General features: G+C 37.1%; 1 protein-coding gene across 6 annotated transcripts in view; it reads left to right on the forward strand.

Moving 5' to 3' along the window:
* LOC108706501 (catenin alpha-2) overlaps positions 1–21,277 on the forward strand; it is a 922,761-nt gene that overhangs the window by 209,589 nt on the left and 691,895 nt on the right. For 5 of the 6 annotated variants that reach the window (XM_018242985.2, XM_018242984.2, XM_041579365.1 and 2 more), the window contains exon 7: positions 9,831–10,034. In XM_018242985.2, coding sequence (XP_018098474.1) covers positions 9,831–10,034 — 204 coding nt within the window. Of the gene's footprint in view, positions 1–9,830; positions 10,035–15,529; positions 15,599–21,277 lie in introns of those variants that run through there. The other variant, XM_041579366.1, reaches the window with a different exon arrangement.

A 21,277-nucleotide genomic window follows, 5' to 3' on the forward strand; every position in this document is an offset into this window, starting at 1 on the left:
CTTTTCATCGGTTTGGGAATTCTGAAGAGGTGCGAGGGCTTCAGGCTGTCAAGGGGGGCCCGACTCTTTCGAAAAGTGCAGCACAGCCGTTCCCCCGTTAAGGTGCGAGCAAGGGCTGCTGTTACCCACTACATGTGTTTAACCAAATGTTCTTACAAATGGGTGAGAAAAATAATTCTGTTCTGATGTAGTTGTATCGTTAATACTTCTAACTGGTGTAATATTACAGCTTGGAGAAGACTGAACACTGGAGCCTAACAATAATCCTCAGAGCTTATTAGGGCCACTACTCCAGCGTAGTAACTGTGCAACTTCATATTGTAGTAGAAAGATGTTAATTAGCTGTATACTTGGAGGGGGGGAGCTTATGTTAGATGAATTTGAACTTACTAGTGTGTCACAGGTACTCAGTTACCATTGGTACTATACATGTCTGTTTAATATATTGTACTATATTGAGGCTGTAGCTATGCTACTAATGTTGGTAGGGTTTTAATAAAGATCTTTTGTGACTTTCAGAATTTGTCAGATGTTAATGAGGGCTACAAAATCCCTAGAAACATCATTAGATCGGTTTTGTGCCAGAGCCTCAGTACAGGATTAAATATCTCATCCATTAGTAAGAACTTCCAGTTAAGAACCACTAGTGTTTGAGTACAACTTGATCCACCAAAGTACAAGTTGATCCAGGGACTGGTCCCATTGCATCTTGGAGTCAGGAAGGAATGTTTCCCATTCTGAGGCAAATTGGAGAGGCTTCAAATGGGTTTTTTGCCTTCCTCTGGATCAACTGGCAGTTAGACAGGTTAACATACAGTTAAAAGGTTGAACTTGATGGACGTGTGTCTATTTTCAACCTAACTTACCAGGTTACTATGTTACTATGAGTAGTCCTTTCAGAGAAAGAACTTTTTGTTCATGTTTATTGCTATGCAGCACAGCGGCCATTAGAGGGCACCCTTATAGCAGGTCAGATAGTATCCTACATGCTAGAGATGATGCAGCCATGTGGAGCAGAGCTGGCAGCTTTTCATCTTGTTAATTATATCCTACAATCAAAACCTTCTCTATATTTGTGGGTCAAAACACCGAAAAGAAAGATCAGTAATGCATATGAGTCTTTTGTATATGTTGTACCAGTGTACATAGCTACAATTACATATGTATCCTGTATTCTGTGTGCTGGGGATATCTCTGTATACAGAATTTATTTTTGTAAACAAAAAATACTTGGGAAAAACAGCACCCCATAAGTTAGAAATCTTATAATAAAACAACTTAGTTAACCTTTTCTTAGCTCACGTCTTTGTCCTTCTATAAAGTTTTATGTTTCCTACTGCTCATTTAGCCCCTAACTTGTACACCATTCACAAGCGCTAGTTAGGGGTGTAGGATGGGTATAGGATGCAGGTTACTTACCACCTATTGTATCACAAGCATCAAGTACAGGGCTATACTGCACCCACAGCCAGTTAGTACAAGGAACAGGCTACAATGGTGTCCCTTAGGGCTTTAACACTTGCAGCAGGGGATTTTATAAATAACCCCTATTAATCAGAACAAATATGAAAAGACCAAGGTGTGCCTTTATTCTTTAATATCTCTTAAAAGACAACGTAGAAGAAACTACTTTTACATAAATGGCGCTTTGTGAAGGCTTTAATATAAAGCCACTAGAAAGAAAGAACGCGTGAAGAGTTGTTTCAAAGGTGCTTTTACAAATCTACAGAGCAGAAGTTCCGATGAAAAAATAAAAGTCTAATGAAAGGGAAAAGAGATATCTGAGAGTAGTGGTAGAAACGTTCTTGCTCCATTGACCAAAGACAACAGACTTGTACAGGAGACAGTGAACCAGCTCGATAGTATCCTGACCTCTTGTCAGATTAATATTGTGCCTTAGGGTGCTTTCATTGCAGTCTCTCGTTCATATCTTCCAGCACCTCTCAGGGAAAAAAAAGCCATTTTAAGCTTGATAAATTGAAGCTGCAGAGCTTTTTCGATTTGCACACAACCTGGAATAACCTCTGCTTCTCTGAACACAAGTTCAACAGCTTCTGCTAAAACTGTGAGAGCTGAGTCCTGCTTTTACCCATCTTTAATTTCAATTAAACTCAACAGGTCTGCAAACAAGCTCAGTAATTACCTAAAAAAAAGGACAGATTTGTTTTCTGTCGCGTCTTCGCGGTCAAGTGGAGGAGAATCTGATTTCTGTTTCTTACGAACACCTATTCTAATCGCTTTATTGCACTGCAGGTCTGTGGGGGAAGCAACTTTAAAGTTTTCAGGGCTAGAAATAAAACATTCCCATGGAGCTAGACCAACGTGGGAGAATTCACTCTGAAATCATAAGATTTATATAAGATGTGAAGATCAGTATCCTGTTCTTGTGATCATGTCAAGAGGTTTATAGATGTCACTAATAGCCCCCAAACTTAATTTGAAACAATTTTCCCAATTTCATATTGGGAGGCCAATGCAATAGTAGCTTTTGGAGCGAAGGAAACTTCCTTCATATATGGTGGTCCTGCCCCATAGCAGTGGAATTCTGGGAAAGAGTGAACATTCTTCTAAGAGGCATTACAGGCCACCAAATTGTCCTTAACCCGGCAATGGTCCTCCTAGGATAAGGGGCCAACAGTATTAAGGGGTGCAGCAGTACAAAAAGATATTACACGACTTATGCTAGCCAGCAGAAATTGGAAACAGACCAGCCTTCCGAATCTCACACACATACAAGCTGAAATAAAAAGTATGGCCCTACATGAACGTACTTTTTTCTCTGTTGATAAAACTATTTGTTGATAACTGCTGTGGCAGAGAGTCTCCACTGTCTCTTCTCTTCTTTCTTTCTCCTCTTTTCTTTTTTCCTTTATTAAATAATTGTAAATTGCAAAAATTATTAATAAAAAAACAAAAAAAAAAAAAACAATAGTAGCTTTTGGTTAGGTAATTCTCATCCAGAATTCTGGGTGAAACATAGCAGATGGGGAATATGAAAGGGTTATGGGTAGTGATAAGCAAAACATTTTCACCAAGTTATGCAGTGAAAATGATGCCCATAGACTCCAATGAGTGAAAGGAAATTTCTCTCGCATTTAAAAAAAAGTGTCAGCGATAGACAATGCATTTCGGATGATTTTCGCTGCTTCATGAATTTTCAGCAAAGCAAAACAGGTCAAATTCTCCCATCACTAGTTATGTGTTCACTCAGGCTGAAGAAGCCAGTAGAGGCGAGTGAGCTCTAGGAAGTTGGAACAAAGAAATGGGATGCCAACATGTGCAGTTTGAAAAATAATCTGAGTTGGATATATATAATTTTATGGAAAATTTGCTCAAGGCACTATTAAAAAGCAGGATGCCTATCTGCCAATATAATCTATCTCTGAAACTTACTTCACCCTGCAATAAAGAAAACACAGGCAAATACAGATGAAGCCATCAGAATTTTACATTTTAGTGCAAAATCATACCTCTAGATGGTGCTAGAGTGCAATTTTTTCAGTACATTGCTTCTGATAGACTAAGGCCATAGCACTCTAGCACCATCTAGAGGTCAGATTTAGCACTAAAAAATGACGGTGCAACAAAATGTGAAATCATGATGGCTTCATCTGCACCTATTTGGGGTTACCCTAGGGGGCACTTGTACCTAGGGTCGAATATCGAGGGTTAATTAACCCTCGTTATTCGACGGTCGAAGTAAAATCCTTCGACTTCGAATATCGAAGGATCTACCGCTATTCCTACGATCGAATGATAATAAAAAGAACGATTCAAAGGATTTTAATCCATCGATCGAAGGATATTCCTTCGATCAGGAAATTGTTAGGAAGCCTATGGGGACTTCCCGAACGATTTTTAGTTCGAATCGTTCGATTCAAAGTCGAAGGTCGTAGTCGAAGTAGCCCATTCGATGGTCGAAGTAGCCATATTCGACCATTCTAAATTCGAACTATTCCTTCACTCGAACAACAGGTGTTGCTGTTTGTCACTTTGGAAAATATATTACCACTTTTGCCATTTGAGTGAAATACCAATGGGGATACATCAAATTCACTATTTTGGATTTGTCAGAACCCCTGAATCTTTAATGAATGATTCGTCCAAATACCGAACCGAATTTGAATCCTAATTTGCATATGCAAACGGGGCATGGTAAGGAAAAAAGAAGGTTATACATTTTTTTACTTCACTATTTTGTTACCAACAAAAGGATTCAGTCCAGCCAGGTGTGAGGATTTGTTTGAATCCAAATCCTGCTGAAAAAGACAGAATACCGAACTGAATCCTGGATTTCTTGCATCCCTAATTCCCAAAAAAGGTTACAGATCCATGGATATGTTATTATCTATGTCATCCTGCAATTCCAAGGATATCCAGAATAGCAAGCAAAGCCTATTTTTTGGCCTTCAGAATGGGCCGCCAACTTTATCTAGTACAGCAAATAAGCATTAAACCTTAATTCTTATCCAAATTGGCATTCAAAATGGGGCTCCCTATCCAATAATTTGCCTCCACACACATACCTGTTTGAGAATCTTTCAATATTAAAATATTAATTGAGCTACCATTAAACTATGATATAATAAATGAATTAATAAAATACTATGTAACTATGTAACTTCAGAATATATTCAAAATGATAATAGCTTGGCTTTACCAGCTTAGCTTCCCTTCTCTGGACCCTCTCTAATTCAATAATGTCCTATATGAGCGCTGGAGACCAAAACTTTATGGCTTATTGTAGATGGAGCCTTGCCAGTGGAATGACCTTCTCCTTCTGCAAATCCATTCCTTTTTAATACAACTCAAAACCTTGTTTGCCCTTGCAGCTGTTGACTGCCATTGCTTGCTACAGCCAAGTTTTTTATCTGCAAGGACTCCAAGGTCCTTCTCCATTATTTGCCTAGCGCTGTCCCATAAAGGGTATAAGTGACTTGGATATTTTTAGATTTCATGTGCATGACTTTACATTTATCGACATTTACAAATTTTCGGTCAGGCTTTTTGATGCAAACTCAAAGTTTTTGTTTGTTTTTTTAAATTTTTGGGAATTTTTTAAAGTCTGATGCTGCAAAAAAGTCAGAATCCAATAATCAGCCATCTCAGACCTGCCGAGGTTGTACATAAGTCAATCGGAGAGGTCCCTATCCTATTTTGAAGTTTCTGTGGTCTGCGCTAGAATTAGCCCAAAAATCTGACTTTTTTGGGCTTTTTGGGTAAAAATCTGAAAAATGTGGTTTTAATGGAAAAGACTGAAAAAATCGTGTGATTCAGGTTTTTGCTAGATTTTATAGAGTTTCCCCCCAATCTGATTATAATGTGACTTTTTAATAACAAATAAGGTCAAATCGTGGATTCTAGTTTGGCTAGAAAAAAATTGGATTCTAGTAAAGAACCCTCTGAATCTCATCTGACACTTAGCTGGCCAAAGTGTCAAGCTTTTGTCAAGTTTGTTGGTTTGAGTTTGTCAAGATCCTGTTGCAAGGATGCTGCATTCTTGATTGAATTAATTGGGCTGCATATTTTTGTGTCATCTGCAAATACTTGTACATTACTTACAATACCTTCTCCTAAGTCATTAATGAACCAGCTCTCTGCTGCTCCCTAACTTGTGCATCTGAATGATGTGCAAGTTAGAAGTGAGTAGTGGGTGGGGGATACGGCTTTATCCTTTGGAGGCATAAATGACCTTATAATTTGCCGTTCTTCTGAGTTCAGTTTCAGATAGAAAACTCGAGTCCAGTCTATTTCAAATGCTATAAGCAATAGAACAATAAATGCTTTCCATTTGAGAAGAATGTATTCTAACTCTCAACTAGTGATGGGTGAATACATTTGGCAGACACAAATTTGCGGTGAAATTAATTAGTGAAAAAAAATTAAAAAATGCATTTTTACCAAATAGTTGTGCGTATAAAATTGTCGCTCACGTCAAAATTGATGCACGTCAAAATTATTTTGATGCTTATTGACTTCAATGCGTGTCGCAAATTTTCCGCTGTTTTCGGCGAAGCCCATCACTGCTCTCAACCATAGTATGCTACCCAATGTTTCAGATATACCATTGTTTCCTCAATCAATATGGCAGCTTACGTTTCTCAAAAGAAATATTTGCTTGTAAAAAAATATATATAAATATATAAACTGGATACCTACTACTGCTCCACAGCAGACTGTGCACATAAAAGGAATAATTAAAGGAATTCTGTCATGATTTTTAAGGTGTATGTTTTATTTCTAAAATGGAAATAATTCACTTTTTATAATTTATGATTTAATTCTTGAACCAACAAATGTGTTCTTTTTTTAGCTGAAATATTGGTGTGTAGGCAGCCATCTCAGCGCATTTTGCCTTATTCTGAGTTTTCAGAAAGTGCCAACACAACACAATAGAACTGTTTGCAGATGAGCTATTGCTTCTCCTACTCAGTGTACTCAATGTGAGTTTAAAACCAAACAGATTTTCTCCTGCTTGGGTTTTATTCTCATTAGTGATGGGCGAATTTGCGCGATTCGCCGCCAGCGAATAAATTCACAAAACGGGCGCGAAAATTTGCTGGCGAATGTAGTGTACACACTAATTAAGTCTAATGGCATGAGACAGTTTTTCACAATGTATTTTAGCTGGTAGAGAATTGCCTAAAGCCACCACCATACAGTGGGCGTAACTACCGGGGGAGCAGGGGGTGCGATTGGGCGACGTCCCGCACCAGGGCCCGCCCCGCTCTAGTTACGTCACTGCCACCCTAAATTATTGGGAGGCAGTTGTCAAGACCGCCGGGAGTTCGAAGAGACGTGTCTGCTCATGGCAGCGTAGAATCCGAGATGGAGGCGCCCAAGTGGCCCACGTGGGTGCTAGGACGCCGACGCCGCAGGTTTATCAGGGTACATGTCACATGGCTGACAGCACCTGGGAAACTAAGAACATGTCTAGCCCACGTCAAATTTTAAAATTAAATATTAAAAAGACAAATTTGAAAAATTAATTTGAGTACAGAGTTCTGCTGGATCAGCACTATTAACTGATTTTTTTTTTAAAAAAAACAAAAAACTTTTACTGTGACAGAATCCCTTTAATATTTTATGAGGTAGATTATTTCTCATTTTCAACAAACCCTGATGCTCACTTACTTCTTTCTTTGGTTAAAGTGAAATATCTCACACAGTATTCATTGGAACAACTTGTGCTAAATATTTTAGCATTGCTTGTGGTATTTTGACAGTACCATAACAGGGAAATGAGATTAGTATGAAGGCATGTTATAGAGAAGCTTGGCTGCTCTTGTCAGCCACGGTGAACCCCATCCCACTATATAACTCTGTATATAGAGACCAAGCATGGACTTGGTCAAGGGCCTTGACTTTAACACACTGTCAGCTTTAACACAATGTTGTTGGAGGGGAGGCCAGTTGGGTAGGGGCTATAACTTATTGCTTATTTCTCCTTTAAGACCAGTAGCATAGGAGATTTGGGGCATTTTGGCACATGTATAGTAGCCCAAACAAACAGGTCAAAATGCATATTATTTGTTATGTAAATGTTACCGCACAGCCATTTTACTTCACCTTACAGTAAATATCAGTTCACATGGCTATATAAGTAGATCATTTTTGCAAACTATTCTATTCTGATAAATCCATGATGATTTTAGGATTAATTTAAAATCACACATGTCCTCAGTCTTCTACTTTTTTTTTTTAAATATCTTTAGGATTTATCTCCACCATAACTATCTTGTCCAAAACCATTTAATTTTTAGTGTTACTGGTTCCTTAAACATGAGGGCTGTACAAATTATAATTTTCCCCTTTAATTATTGCTCTCTGTGAATAGAGTATCAACCTAAGAATTGCCCATTGTTGGTGCTAATCCTTTCTGGTATTTACATGGTAATTACATGTGTTCAATGCTAAGGGGCCGATTCACTAACTTCGAGTGAAGGATTCGAAGGTAAAAAACTTCGAATTTCGAAGTTTTTTTTGGGCTACTTCGACCATCGAATGGGCTACTTCGACTACGACTTCGAATCAAAGGATTCGTAGTAAAAATCGTTCGACTATTCGACCATTCGATAGTCGAAGTACTGTCTCTTTAAAAAAACCTTCGACCCCCTAGTTCGCCATCTAAAAGCTACCGAAGTCAATGTTAGCCTATGGGGAAGGTCCTTCGAATAGTTCGATTCGAAGGATTTTATCATTCGATCGAAGGAATTATCCTTCGATCGTTCGACCGAACTATCTGCGCTAAATCCTTCGACTTCGCTATTCGAAGTCAAAGGATTTTAATTCCTAGTCGAATATCGAGGGTTAATTAACCCTCGATATTCGACCCTTAGTGAATCGGCCCCATAGTGTTTCAGAATCCTTTTCTTAGAGACCTTCTTGTTTACTCTGCAATTTACTGAATATGTTGAAAGTCTGTTGATCTAAGTTTTCTGCCTAGCATAGGCCCCCAATGAGTCATTTTCACAAAGTTCTAATGGCCATATCTTGCCAGCAATAATGTTGCAAGAAAGCAGGTGTACTGGACATCTGGCAATAGCTTTCCTCTCTTTAAAGTTGATTAAAGACCTTCTTAAACCTCTAACTGTCGGCTTCCACTTTATGGGTAAGTAAATAAACAAATAAATGAGGACTGTGCATGCCTCTCCAGAATAAAGAAATCACCATGTTTGTACAGTTTGAAACAATAAAATAAACTGATCCAAATTTAGTAAATTCCTTAAACATTTAGATTCAACCTTTCGCTATGGGGTACTTAAGAAAGTACTTGTTACAATGCTGACAAAACATTTAAGGCACCGTAGAACCCAATTAAAGTGCAATTGACTACTCTTTACCATGCTTGAAGGTCACCTTGGTATTCTTTTTTAGACTACTGATACAAACTAATTCAACAAACCATCTGTTGAGAGGTTCTTGCCAAAAAAAAGTACTTTTCAAACAATTGCATATTGTCAATTGAATCAGACCAAGGTTGCATTGAAAGAAAAAAATAACTGTACAAAATGCTACTATTTCATTCACAGATATGCACAACTGCCACTGTCTTAAAGATCTGAGTTGAGTTCTGCTCATAAAATGAAGGGGTTTCAAAGCTGATGATAGATAATCTACTTTCTCATAAATGATGCTAATAATCTCATAATCTCCACCTAGATGGCAATAAACAAGAGAAAAAAAGTGACTTGATACTCCGGATCGGTGGCCAATGGAGAGCTATCAGTAGCTCTTGTTCATCCTATTGCAGTGAAGGGGCAGATTTATCAAAAATCGAATTTGATTTTAGATATTTTTTGCACCCAAACACACATTCAAAAAAAATTTAAAAATTCAAATGTAAAAATTTATCATCTTAAAGCTAGCGAGGTCATGTAGAAGTCAATGGAAGTCATCCTAGACAAAGCTCAAGAGTTTTGGTTGATTTGATGCTTTTTATCGGAAAACCTCAATCAGTTTTTGTGACATAAACCCGATCATTAAAGTTTTTTCCCATTGTTTTTCATTCTAGTTTTTGACATTAACAATTTTTCATAAATACCCAAACATTCAAAATTCGAGTTTATTTGAGGTAGAAAAACCTTCACACAACTCACAAATTCGATTCTTTATAAATATTCCCCTAAATGATTAAAAACAATGTAATCAATATCACATCTTCTTTCATTTTCATGTTCCTGCCATGGTCATCTAAATGCTGCTACAGTTCAACTCCCTCAGTGGGAGCAAGATAGATAAGAGATGGCCATGTTACTGAAGACAGGCGTAGAGATGCAGAAAACAAAGTCATAAATAATCAGTCGTAATTTGACTTTGTCCTTCAACAGAACAAGATCATACTAGATCCCTTGACCTTTAGTGAAGCAAGGTTCCGTCCTTCTCTTGAAGAGAGGCTGGAGAGTATAATAAGTGGTGCGGCTCTAATGGCAGACTCCTCTTGCACACGTGACGACCGCCGAGAAAGAATTGTAGCCGAGTGCAATTCGGTCAGACAGGCCCTCCAAGATCTGCTGAGCGAGTACATGAACAATGTAAGTCAACATTACTTTCTATTTCTTCCAGCTGTTTTTCAGTTTGTTGATGCTAAAGAATGATCAGAATTTCAAAATCATTTATATGATGTAAGCAAGCCTCTAAAATTGGGAATATTGCGCTAGTTTAGGGGTTGTATATAAACTTACCATAAAAGCCAACTGTACAATTTCTGAAATTTTTCATCCAAGAAAATGGTTCAAAGGTAATTGGTAAAAAATAAATTCACAAAATCTTTTCAGAAGATCTAAATGGACTACATGTCCCATATTTTTAAACAAGGGGGTCAATTTGGCTGCAGTGAGTGGTTGTGTCTCCAGAATCCTTAATGTTTTACAGAAGGTTATTGGAGTTGTTATTTTTAAAGAGGTGTATGCATGCAAATTCTACCACAGTGAGCTCTCTATAAATACAGATCCAACTAAAGTAGCTATGAAAATGAAGTTAATTATTGTCAACAGAAATGCATTGTCTTGGAAAATCTACTTAGTGGCCTATTTTATCACTATCAAATTAGAATTTTTTGACAAATAAGATTTTTTTTCCTACTAAAACTTACAAATTTGAATGATAGTTTCTAAAACTATTTATTAAGAACAAAGAAGTATGGTATTTATTAAGAACAAAGAAACCTCCAAAAACTTGAATGCAAAACGTTGGATTCTAAAAGCATGAGAGTTCATGTATTAGCAATTGGGAGATGTCCTAGGCAAAATGTAAGATATTTTTGCAATTTGAGATTTTCACGTTTAAAAAAAAAAAAAAAAAAAAAGTTTGTAGATCCATTGACAATGACGAGTAGACTACAAATTGAATGCATTCAAGGTTTTTTTGCCACTTTATTCAATCAAGTTTTTTAGAAATTTTTTTTTTAGATTTAGTAAAATTTCAAGTTTATTCAAATAAAAAAAACTCTACAATTCACAAATTAAAATTTAGATAAATAGACCTCTATGACTTCCAGTATATCATGAAAGGTATAAACAGAATTCCTGTTCTTAAAATATATTTTTAAATGGGAAAAGAAAAAGAGATCAATGCACTGCATCCTCGATTAAGATTTTTTTTTTTTTTTATTCACTTTTTTTGTCATGTGATTTTGGATTCGGATTTGGTTTGGCCAGGCACAAAGATTCATCCAAATTTGAATCGTGTTGAAAAAGATGGAATCCTGGCTAAATACCAAGCCAAATTCTACATTTGGTGCATCCCTAAAAAAATCCAACTTTAAGTCAGTCTCTTCTATGTTAATAAAACCTTTTTCATCTTAATTTCTGTAGCACCCCAGTTGGCAAAACATTGTGCCTGATTGTTCCCAGGTATTTTATTATTCCAAAAAAAAATGCTTTTTTAAGTGATTTAAGGAAATATTTATTTAACCCTAAAAAGTTAACTCTTCATAAACTTCTCATATAAAGAAACAAACCAAATAAACAGGTGCATATCTCTCCCACCTTTAAATATATTTGGAATATTTTGCTTAGAATCTGATTTTACTCTTTGATAAACTCATATGTAATAGTACTGACTCTGAAATGTTTTGTTAGTGTTCTCCATTTAATTTTCTCTAAACTAAATTCCATTGGGGGAGGTTAATATAATTCAATAGAACAAAATATAAATATTCCAAAACAGTTCGTATCTTCAGTAATTTAAATCTCACTAACTTCAAACAATTTGGATTTGTTACCACAATTCTAATATTTTTGCGTTAAAACTCATAAATTTGAATTAGAATTTCCAAAACTTGACTGTTCGAAGTGGGGGAAAAAATAAAATGTAAAACTTCAGCATCTAAAAGCTTGCAAGTTCACATAAAAAAAAAAACAATTGAAGTTGTCCTCTTTAAAATGTAATCAGTTTTTTCTGTTCAGGCTTTTCGAAATGTTCAAAGTTGTTTGAGAACTTTTAGACCCATTAAAATGGGTAGAATAGGAATTCAATGTTTTCATTACAGTTTTATTTGATTGAGGTTTTAACATTTTTTAATAAATAAGCAAATATTTGTTAACATTTGAATCTATTTGAATAAAAAACCTCTAAAATTGACAAATTTGATTTTTGATAAATAGGCCACACGGCTCTATATCTACAAGTTTTATTGGTACAGACATTGTGTAGGGTGTGTTTTTGATTCATATCACATACAAGTGACTATAACATCTAATAAAAAACTGACAGTACAGGTATGGGGCCTGTTATCTAGAATACTTAGGACCTGGGGTTTTTAGAATCTTTCCATAATTTGTATCTTCATACCTTAAGGGGAAGATTTACTAAGCCGGAGTGAATAATTCAAATACAAAAAAAAAATAAAAATTTTGAAGTATTTTTTTGGGTACTTCGACCATTCAATTGGTCAGATTCGATCGAATCGAATGATTTAAACGATTCGAAGTAAAAATCGTTAGACTATTCGACCATTCGATAATCAAAGTACTGTCTCTTTAAAAAAATACTATGCCACTTTAAACCTACCTAAGTGCAATGTTAGCCTATTGGGGTTTTTTTTTAACCCTCGAAGTTCGACCCTTGATAAATCTGCCCCTAAGTCTACTAAACATAATTGAAACATTAATTTATTCCAATACAATTTTTTACCACCAATAAGTATTAATTATAACTTAGTTGGGATCAAGAACAATCTACTTATTATTATTACAGAGAAAAAGAACATTTTTTAAAACATTTTGATTAAAATGGAGTCTATGGGAGATGGCCTTAATTCAGAGCTTTCTGGATAATGGATCCCATGCCTGTACTAATACATTTTATTACAATATAAAAGCGAATGCTTGTTAGTATCAGTGGTTACTGTATGCCGCATGTTTCCACTAAATCCTAAACTCCTCTAAATTCGGAGTGATAAGTATGGAATATTATTAAGAGAAATTATAAAAGAATGTTGTGATTGTGCATTTAACATTTTGAAACGCACTTGTTAGTCAAGGCAATAAGATAAAATTTAAATCACTTAAAATATATTGTATATTATAAAATAATTATGTAGGATAAAATATTCAACAACTCAACCTGCAACCTTGTGCTTGTATGTGGTCAATGGGTCATAGAACTACGAATATCCTTGAATATTACAACAGGAGATACATGATAATTTGGAATCAAAACACTTCTGATTTGGGAATATCTTTTTTAACAATGCAAAACGTAATATTTATTCCCCCTAAAAAAAAAACCCCATCCATCTGTGTTTTTGCTTAAAGATGAAACCGTGTACAAAATCCTAATGTGGCTGTTAACACCTATTGTAATTCTGAGCTATTACTTGTTTTTGCTTTGCTAATCCCAATTAATATGCTAATGACATACTAGTACTGGAATGAGTAAGATGTGGAAATGCTAATTAATCAGACAAGATAAGGAAGAAACTCAACACTGGCATTTTGAGATAATAAAACACTTCTACTATGAGTTTGCAATTTTAGCATCATTTGTAATATAACATGAAAAAATGATGAACTTTGCATATTGATACAAATTAAGGGCGATTTCAAGTTGGGATCATTGCTTGATGTTTTGAAGTTCTATAAAATCAAAATACTCAAATGTAGAGGCAGAGGCATCTCTTAGTGAGCACAGTATAGAGGGATAGTTGGTGTGCATAAGACATTGACTCTCTGGAAATATTTATTTATAGGTAATTGTTTGCCTTTGCTGTATTAAGTACTACATAGACAGTAAGAAGGTGATGCAAGTATGGAATCACATATGGATGCAGAATGTAGTGTTTAGTTTAGGTCATTTAAATATATGGAGTAGGGACGGGTAGTTTGCTTCCCTCCAGATGTTGTTGGTCTACAACCTCAATTTCTCCCCACAATTCTGGTTGCGCATGATGTTTGTAGTTTACCCTGGTTAACTTTATTATATATAGGGTTTATGATCCTATTTGTATTCATGATTCTTAAAAACTAGTGTGTCTACTTCATATTTTACCCCCTGCAAAAAATCTTCAGAGAGGCCCGAGCACTCTGATCCTCAACCCTCCCACCCACTTCCTGCTGCACCTCCACCTATTCCCATGCTGGTCTTTGCCCCCCTTCCCTGCCACAGGTAAAAGAGCTGCTGGAGATGGAGGGTTTCTTGTTAGCTCCAAAGGAAGCTGACCCGGGGGGTCTGTGGGGTCTGCTTTGTCTATATTTATGCCACTGCATTGGTAAGCACCAGGAAACATCAAGCCTGGACCCACAAAGTAGTAAAGCTGGATTCAGATAGTAAAAGATTAAAAGGCTTACATTTTTTTCTCCAAAATTGAGAACCAAGGCCTGAAGCATTTCGTGTCTACCAGGGACTCTTATTCATAAGTGAGCCTATGACTAAGTGTCCCTGGTAGATATGAAACGCGTCAGGCATTGGTTCTTAATTATGGAGAATAAAATGTAAGCCTTTTAACCCTTTACAATCTGACTCTGGCTTTACTACTTTGTGGGTCCAGGCTTGTGCCAGCCTCCTTTGATGTTTCCTGGTATCTGCTCCCTTTGCTGAAGGTCTTGGATGTGAGCACCCGGGCCCACCATACACAGTGGTAAGCTCAATCAATGCATTCTAATACAGCACATACTGGTTACATATTTGTATACACTGCATTGGTACACAGAATTTGCTACTTATTTAGATATAATGGGGTACATATATTTGAAGTGGGGACAGTGCTGAGGACAACATTTCTTGGGGAGAGAGAACCTGTTCTCCTGCATCTCCTTGATATACTTGCATTTTAATGACTTTTGATTACAGTTTTTCTTGCTGTTTTATTACTCTATAGTGCCATCCTTTACTTTGAATTCAAACAGTTTCATGATGCCTCCTCTTATGAACCAGAAAGGTCAGAAGCACAACAGATACGTAAACTTGGCCATATACAGTTTTATCGGCAGTGGTTATTAAAAAAACTCAAACCAGACTCAAGCATGGTCAACAGTGACCAGATAGTCATCAACCAATATCTGCTGGTGTATTGGGTACTTCAATTTTCATATGAACGAACAGCAAATATTTGAAATTCTTTGGTGAGATGGCAGATGAGCCTTTTAGCATTTGTTGTTTTAGCCTGAGTTTAAGGACCACTCACATAAAAAATGGATAGGACTTCATAAACTTGCAAACTGACTCACATCCAGCAGAATACCAAATTTCTGTATTTGTCATGCTATGGGAATGTACACAGCAAAGCACGAGATCTGACTCCCTTCTGTTTACACAAACCTTTTGCCTGAGAGCAAAATCATTGTCAGGTCTTCAATGAGCTCGGAAAACAAACAAAAGAGCAGAAGCCTATCTGATTCCCATTTGTTTGGAGCAATTTCTGTAGAACGATAGTTGAGATGATTGAACAAACACGTAGCGTTTACTGGGGCCGACTATAAATGCATTACACATAAACCTTGCCTAATCCATTTTATTTTAAGGTTATTTATACAGTAAAGGAACATGCTGTACGGTTATTGTGTTGTTTGTGGCTCACATTGATAAGAGTGGGAGAAATGAACTGGCATTAATAATAAGCCCAGTTGGGAGGTTTGTGTAAACCGGGGGGCTCTACATGATATGTTTGCTTAGTGACATGTATTTAAATCAATTGAACTCTACTGTGCCACCAAGCAAGTCTTTCTGTTGCATTCCTTTTAAGAGACGGTTGTATAGAAGTCAACCAAAGTCAAGGTTTCTGTAACCTAGATTTCATTTAAAGAGAAGATTATGTGTTTTATGTGAGAGCCTGTAATTACTAAAGGCATTACCCATCTTGCAATTCCATTATTGCTTCTTTATATCTTTCTGTTGAGTGCTGTAGGACTTGTCTTCAATCATATAGCTCAAAAGGCTGGTATGGATGTGTCAAGTGGCACTTATATCATATGAAGCTGAATGAGGACTAAAGTCATTGAGCCTTGGGAGTTTTTTTGTGGTGTGAGTTAATGGTATGTAGGAAACTGCATTCTATAACTTGTATGCAATTGTAGGAAAGTGTTATAAGCATTTAGCTTCTGTCTCTTTTTTAATGCTGTTTTCTAAGGAAAAGGTCAAGAGGGTAATTCTTTTTTTGCTTACATAAGCATACATGTGTGCTTGCAGACTTTGCTTTGGAAACATGGTTACTGGATTACCATTACATAAGAGTCATGGCCAACCTGTAAAATATGTCCTTATAATTAGTTATGTCATCCAGTTATAAATGTTGCTTAGTGATGTCACTTGTGTTACATCATTCCTTGGAACTTGTGTAATGCATTGTATACAAAATAATATACTTTATGTTGAACAACATAGAATAGAGTTCAATAACCTGTATAAAAGTGTTCATACTGTAGCCATTTTATGGTCACAGAACCCCTCAGTGACTTCTAATATCCTTATCATTTACAGTAGGGGGTACATTATCCCTTATAATACATGAGTGATACTCAGAGTTCCCTGTATAACTCAGCCTGCAGCCTTGTGCCTTTATATGGTCACAGAACAACCCTCAGTGACTTCTAATATCCTTATCATTTACAGTAGGGGGTACATTATCCCTTATAATACATGAGTGATACTCAGAGTTCCCTGTATAACTCAGCCTGCAGCCTTGTGCCTTTATATGGTCACAGAACACCCCTCAGTGACTTCTAATATCCTTATCATTTACAGTAGGGGGTACATTATCCCTTATAATACATGAGTGATACTCAGAGTTCCCTGTATAACTCAGCCTGCAGCCTTGTGCCTTTATATGGTCACAGAACCCCTCTATATACAGTGTAAATTCCTACAAAGTACAGCACTCAACAGGTCTTGTGCAAACAAAAATAGCAATAAGTGTTTTTTTTAATTTAAAAGGTTTTAAGGTTTATTTTTATATAATTTGAAAATTCAATTTAAAAAAAAAACCTTATCTTTGTTTCCACAAGGCCTGTTGAGTGCTGGTAACTATTATTTGCTACCAGCACCGGGCAGACAATATATTTTTATGTGAGTGCTCCTCCATTGGGACTAGAGTCAATGATTTTGGATGCTTCTTGTTTATGACATTGAACGGTTAAAATAATAAAATTTTTGTCATTGTTTAGGATAAGAACTATAACTACTATGATATACAATTCCGATCCAAGCCTTTGCCTGGGAACCATGCTGAACCCCTCATTCCCACACATGATATTTTCCTTTTATGGCCAAAAAATACAAAGAACATAGATGGGGAGGAAAATATGATTTTCCTATAATATTTCATTTTGTAGTCTGTGTTTTTCTTTTTGTTAAAGACGCTCATGTTCATTTTAGGAGCACCAAGGGGATATGAATAAAATCAATGAAGAGGCAGTGAGAGATCAGAGGGCATACAACGCTATAAAACACAGCCATTCACATATTTTAAGGTCTTCAAAGCTCAGAATAATCACTTTGATCCAAAGAAATACATGTCTGGAGCTTCTCTTGGAGCAGGTGCCAAATCTCTGCAGCTGTGCAGTTTAGGTTTAAAGTGTTTCCACTAACCAGTTAATGGGATTAATACACTATGTCAGGGTCATACCCATGTGGCATGAATCTACAAGGCTTCAGCAACAGCTAATGGTTCATGGTAGAGATAGCAAAGGTCTCACTGATGGAGATCTTGGCCTACAAGACAGCTTTTATTTTGGTGAGAAAAGGACCTACTAGATTATCCTATAAGTTCCAAGGTTTTTGTGTCATAAGCAAGGAAAGTTGTAATACAAGTAGCGTATACAGTAGGTGACTACACACTGTTTCTCAGTTCTTGTATTGACCACTTTAAAATATGTTCCCATGCACTCTGTATTCCATTGTCCTGTACTTTGTATGCTACTTCTGAAACTTTGTATTGACCTGTCTGCAGTGTGTGATGAGATATAGTGGTGCAAGTGTAGTCATTTCCCAATTATTGTGCTAATATTACTGAGGCCGAGGGCCAAGAGATATGAATACGGTTTTCTGTTCTGTGATTCTTGGGCTCATCTTGAGTGAAGAACAAGAATGTGCCCCTCTGTGTTTGCAGTGATGAAATATCTGCTGGTGCTACAGACAGGAGACATATGGACCAGAAATGAGTGTCCTCTAGCGATGGGCAAATTTGCGCCATTTTGCTTCACTGAAATATTTGCGAATTTTATGCAAAATTTGTGAAACTGCTAAAAATTCGTGAAACGTCGCAGGCGTACATTTTTTTTCATGCCGGCGTCTGTTTTTTTGGCGAAAATGCGTCAGCATCCAGTGAATTTTCGCGGCAGTTTTGCAAATTTATTCGCTGGCGGCAAATCGCGAGAATTCACCGCAAATTTGCGCCTGTCTAAATAAATTCGCCCATCACTAGTGTCCTCTAGGGTGGCTTTGCTTTATGGGTTGCAAGGCTTTCTGTAGTCCTCAACTTAACGTTAACACATACTAAGGGCAGCTGCTAACTACAAAGGGATGCAAAATTGAACTCCCCAGAAGCCATATTTAAATAAAGTGTGCCCCTACTCAATGTGTGAGTTATGTAATAAGAGGCACTATGTTTGCCCAATAAAAATTCGCAAAACGGCGCCGGCATCCGTTTTTATGACGCCGGCGTCCTTTTTTTGGCGAATATGTGTCGGCATCCAAAAAACAGACACCAGCGTCCATTTTTTGACGCCAGCGAATTTTCGCGGCTGTTTTGTGAATTTGTTTGCCGGCGGCGAATCACGAAAATTTGCGCCTGACGAATAAATTCGCCCATCACTAGTGTCCTCTGGGGTGGCTTTGCTTTATGGGTTGCAAGGTTTTCTGTAGCCCTCAACTTAACGTTAACACCTACTAAGGGCAGCTGCTAACTACAGGTCCCACTCAACTCAGAGAGCAGTTGCCCAGTAGCAGTAACCCATGGCAACCAATACGATCACATACGAGCCAATTCTACCTGCAGTTTGGTAGCTATGGGCTATTGCACTTGGGCAAACATAATGTATCTTATTACATAACTCGCACAGTGAGTATTAGCACACTTTATTTAGATATGGTTTCTGGGGGGTTCAATTTTGCATCCCATTGTAAGTGAGCCGTTAAATCCTTTATGCATTCCCCCTTACATGCCTTCCTACCATCCATGCAACAGCCTCAGTATATCAACATTTATTTTTGAACATCTTTCAGAACAAATTTGTAAATCAAATCATTTGAGAGTCGGCATCGCCGCTGGGTGAAATAATGAACTTTCAATAACAAATGTGAACTCGGCATTCAGCCGCACTTTTTTCTTCTGATTGCACATTTCAGGAGGTATTGTTCTGTTAAAAACCTGCTTTTTGCTTTTGTTGCCCTGAACAATGAGTTAAAGGTACCAACCTTGAAATTACTCATTCAGTTCCAATAACAGTTTTTGTTTGAATCTGCTCTGCAAATTGGAGAGAGAGAGAGTGCTTGGCTAATAGGCTGTGCTTTTACTAATGCTCTGGTTTACTGAAGTTCTTTGGGCTTGAACACAATAAAATCTGACTTGAAAAAATGACAGGTTAAAAAGTAAATTAAATAAATGAACATGATATTAATGTACATTATTGCCTCTTCTCTCTTATGTCATGGACTTACAGGACAGTGTTATGGACAGCTGTCTAATGAATAGGATGTGAGAGCTCAGATCAGTACAGTGACATAGACATCCCTTGAGATTTGTTGAAGTCCTGAGAAATGTTATAACTTGCTGACTAGTGATGGGCGAATTTGTCCCGATTCGTTTGTCCAAAAAATGTTTAAATTTCCCTGCAACATTCGTGAAACAGCGAAAAATTTGCAAAACAATAGCCGCCAAAATTATTTCGATTTCGATGCCCGCAGCTATTTCTATATGCGCACCTATTATGTCCAAATGCATTAAAGTCAATGGGAGTCAAAATAATTTTGACGCACAACAATTTTTATGTGCACATCAACCAAATTTTCTCTGCAGCTTCACTAATTTATTAGCCGGCAGCAAAAAGTTGATATTCGCCGTGAATTCACGCCTGGCGAATTTATTCACCCATCACTATTGCTGGCATTATGGAGCGACCAGATATATTCAATAGTAACGGCTTACACACTTGGAACATTGGGGTATATTTATCGAAGTGTGAAGTTAGAGATCTCCACGGTCTACTAGAGTGAAATTCCGCCACTCTCCATTCATTTCTATGGGATTTTGAAAGCTATATTTATCAAAGGATGAGTTTTCACTTTCACCTATTGATAAATACTCTTTAAAAATTCCCATAGTAATTAATGGAGAGTGGTGGAATTTCATTCTAGTAGACCGTGGAGATCTCTAACTTCACTCTTTGATAAATATACCCCATTGACTTGTTCGTCCAATTAGGATAGGGCAGAAATGGTATTGTCCCGGTGAAATAGAATACAATTTTGTGTATGCAGATTCCTCTGGGAGCCCCCCTGAATTGGATGGATTCTGTTCTCAAGCAAGTCTTGGTCATTAGTACCCTGGCCTTGAGGCAGAGCCACCTTCTTGGTTCTAAGTGCAGAGATAATAATTCCCTTTGCTCCAATACGTTCTCATGTCATATGTTCTCAAGTTTACAGAACTTAGGGGCCGATTCACCAAGGGTCAAATATCGAGGGTTAATTAACCCTCGATATTCGTCAGGGAATTAAAATCCTTCGACTTCGAATATCGAAGTCGGAGAATTTTAGCGCAAATAGTTTGATTTTAATCCATTGATTGAAGGATTATCCTTCGACCAAAAAAACTTAGGCAAGCCTATGGGGACCTTCCCCATAGGCTAACATTGAGTTCGGTAGGTTTTAGATGGCGAACTAGGGGGTCAAAGTTTTTTCTTAAAGAGACAGTACTTTGACTATCGAATGGTCGAATAGTCGAACGATTTTTAGTTCGAATCATTCGATTCGAAGTCGTAGTCGAAGGTTCAGTAGCCCATTCGATGGTCGAAGTAGCCCAAAAAACACTTAGAAATTCGAAGTTTTTTTTATTTCGAATCCTTCACTCGAAGTTAATGAATCGACCCCTAAGTTTGGGGTTCTTACTCTTTGTGCATTCAGAATCCAATGAGCTCTTGTCAAATAAACTTTATATTTTTACCTCTCGTGGTCTCTGATAACTGAATTTCCACTACACCAGTTATAAGAGGGGCCCTTGAAAATTATGCCCTTTCATCAATTTTAAGCATACAGGAACTTCTGTTAGATTAACAACCTATCCTAGCAACATGTATCTCAACACCCCAAGAACAAGTCCCTAGGCTGATCTGCCTGGTTTGCT

This window comes from Xenopus laevis, chromosome 1S (assembly GCF_017654675.1).
Source record: "Xenopus laevis strain J_2021 chromosome 1S, Xenopus_laevis_v10.1, whole genome shotgun sequence".
NCBI classification, from domain to species: domain Eukaryota; kingdom Metazoa; phylum Chordata; class Amphibia; order Anura; family Pipidae; genus Xenopus; species Xenopus laevis.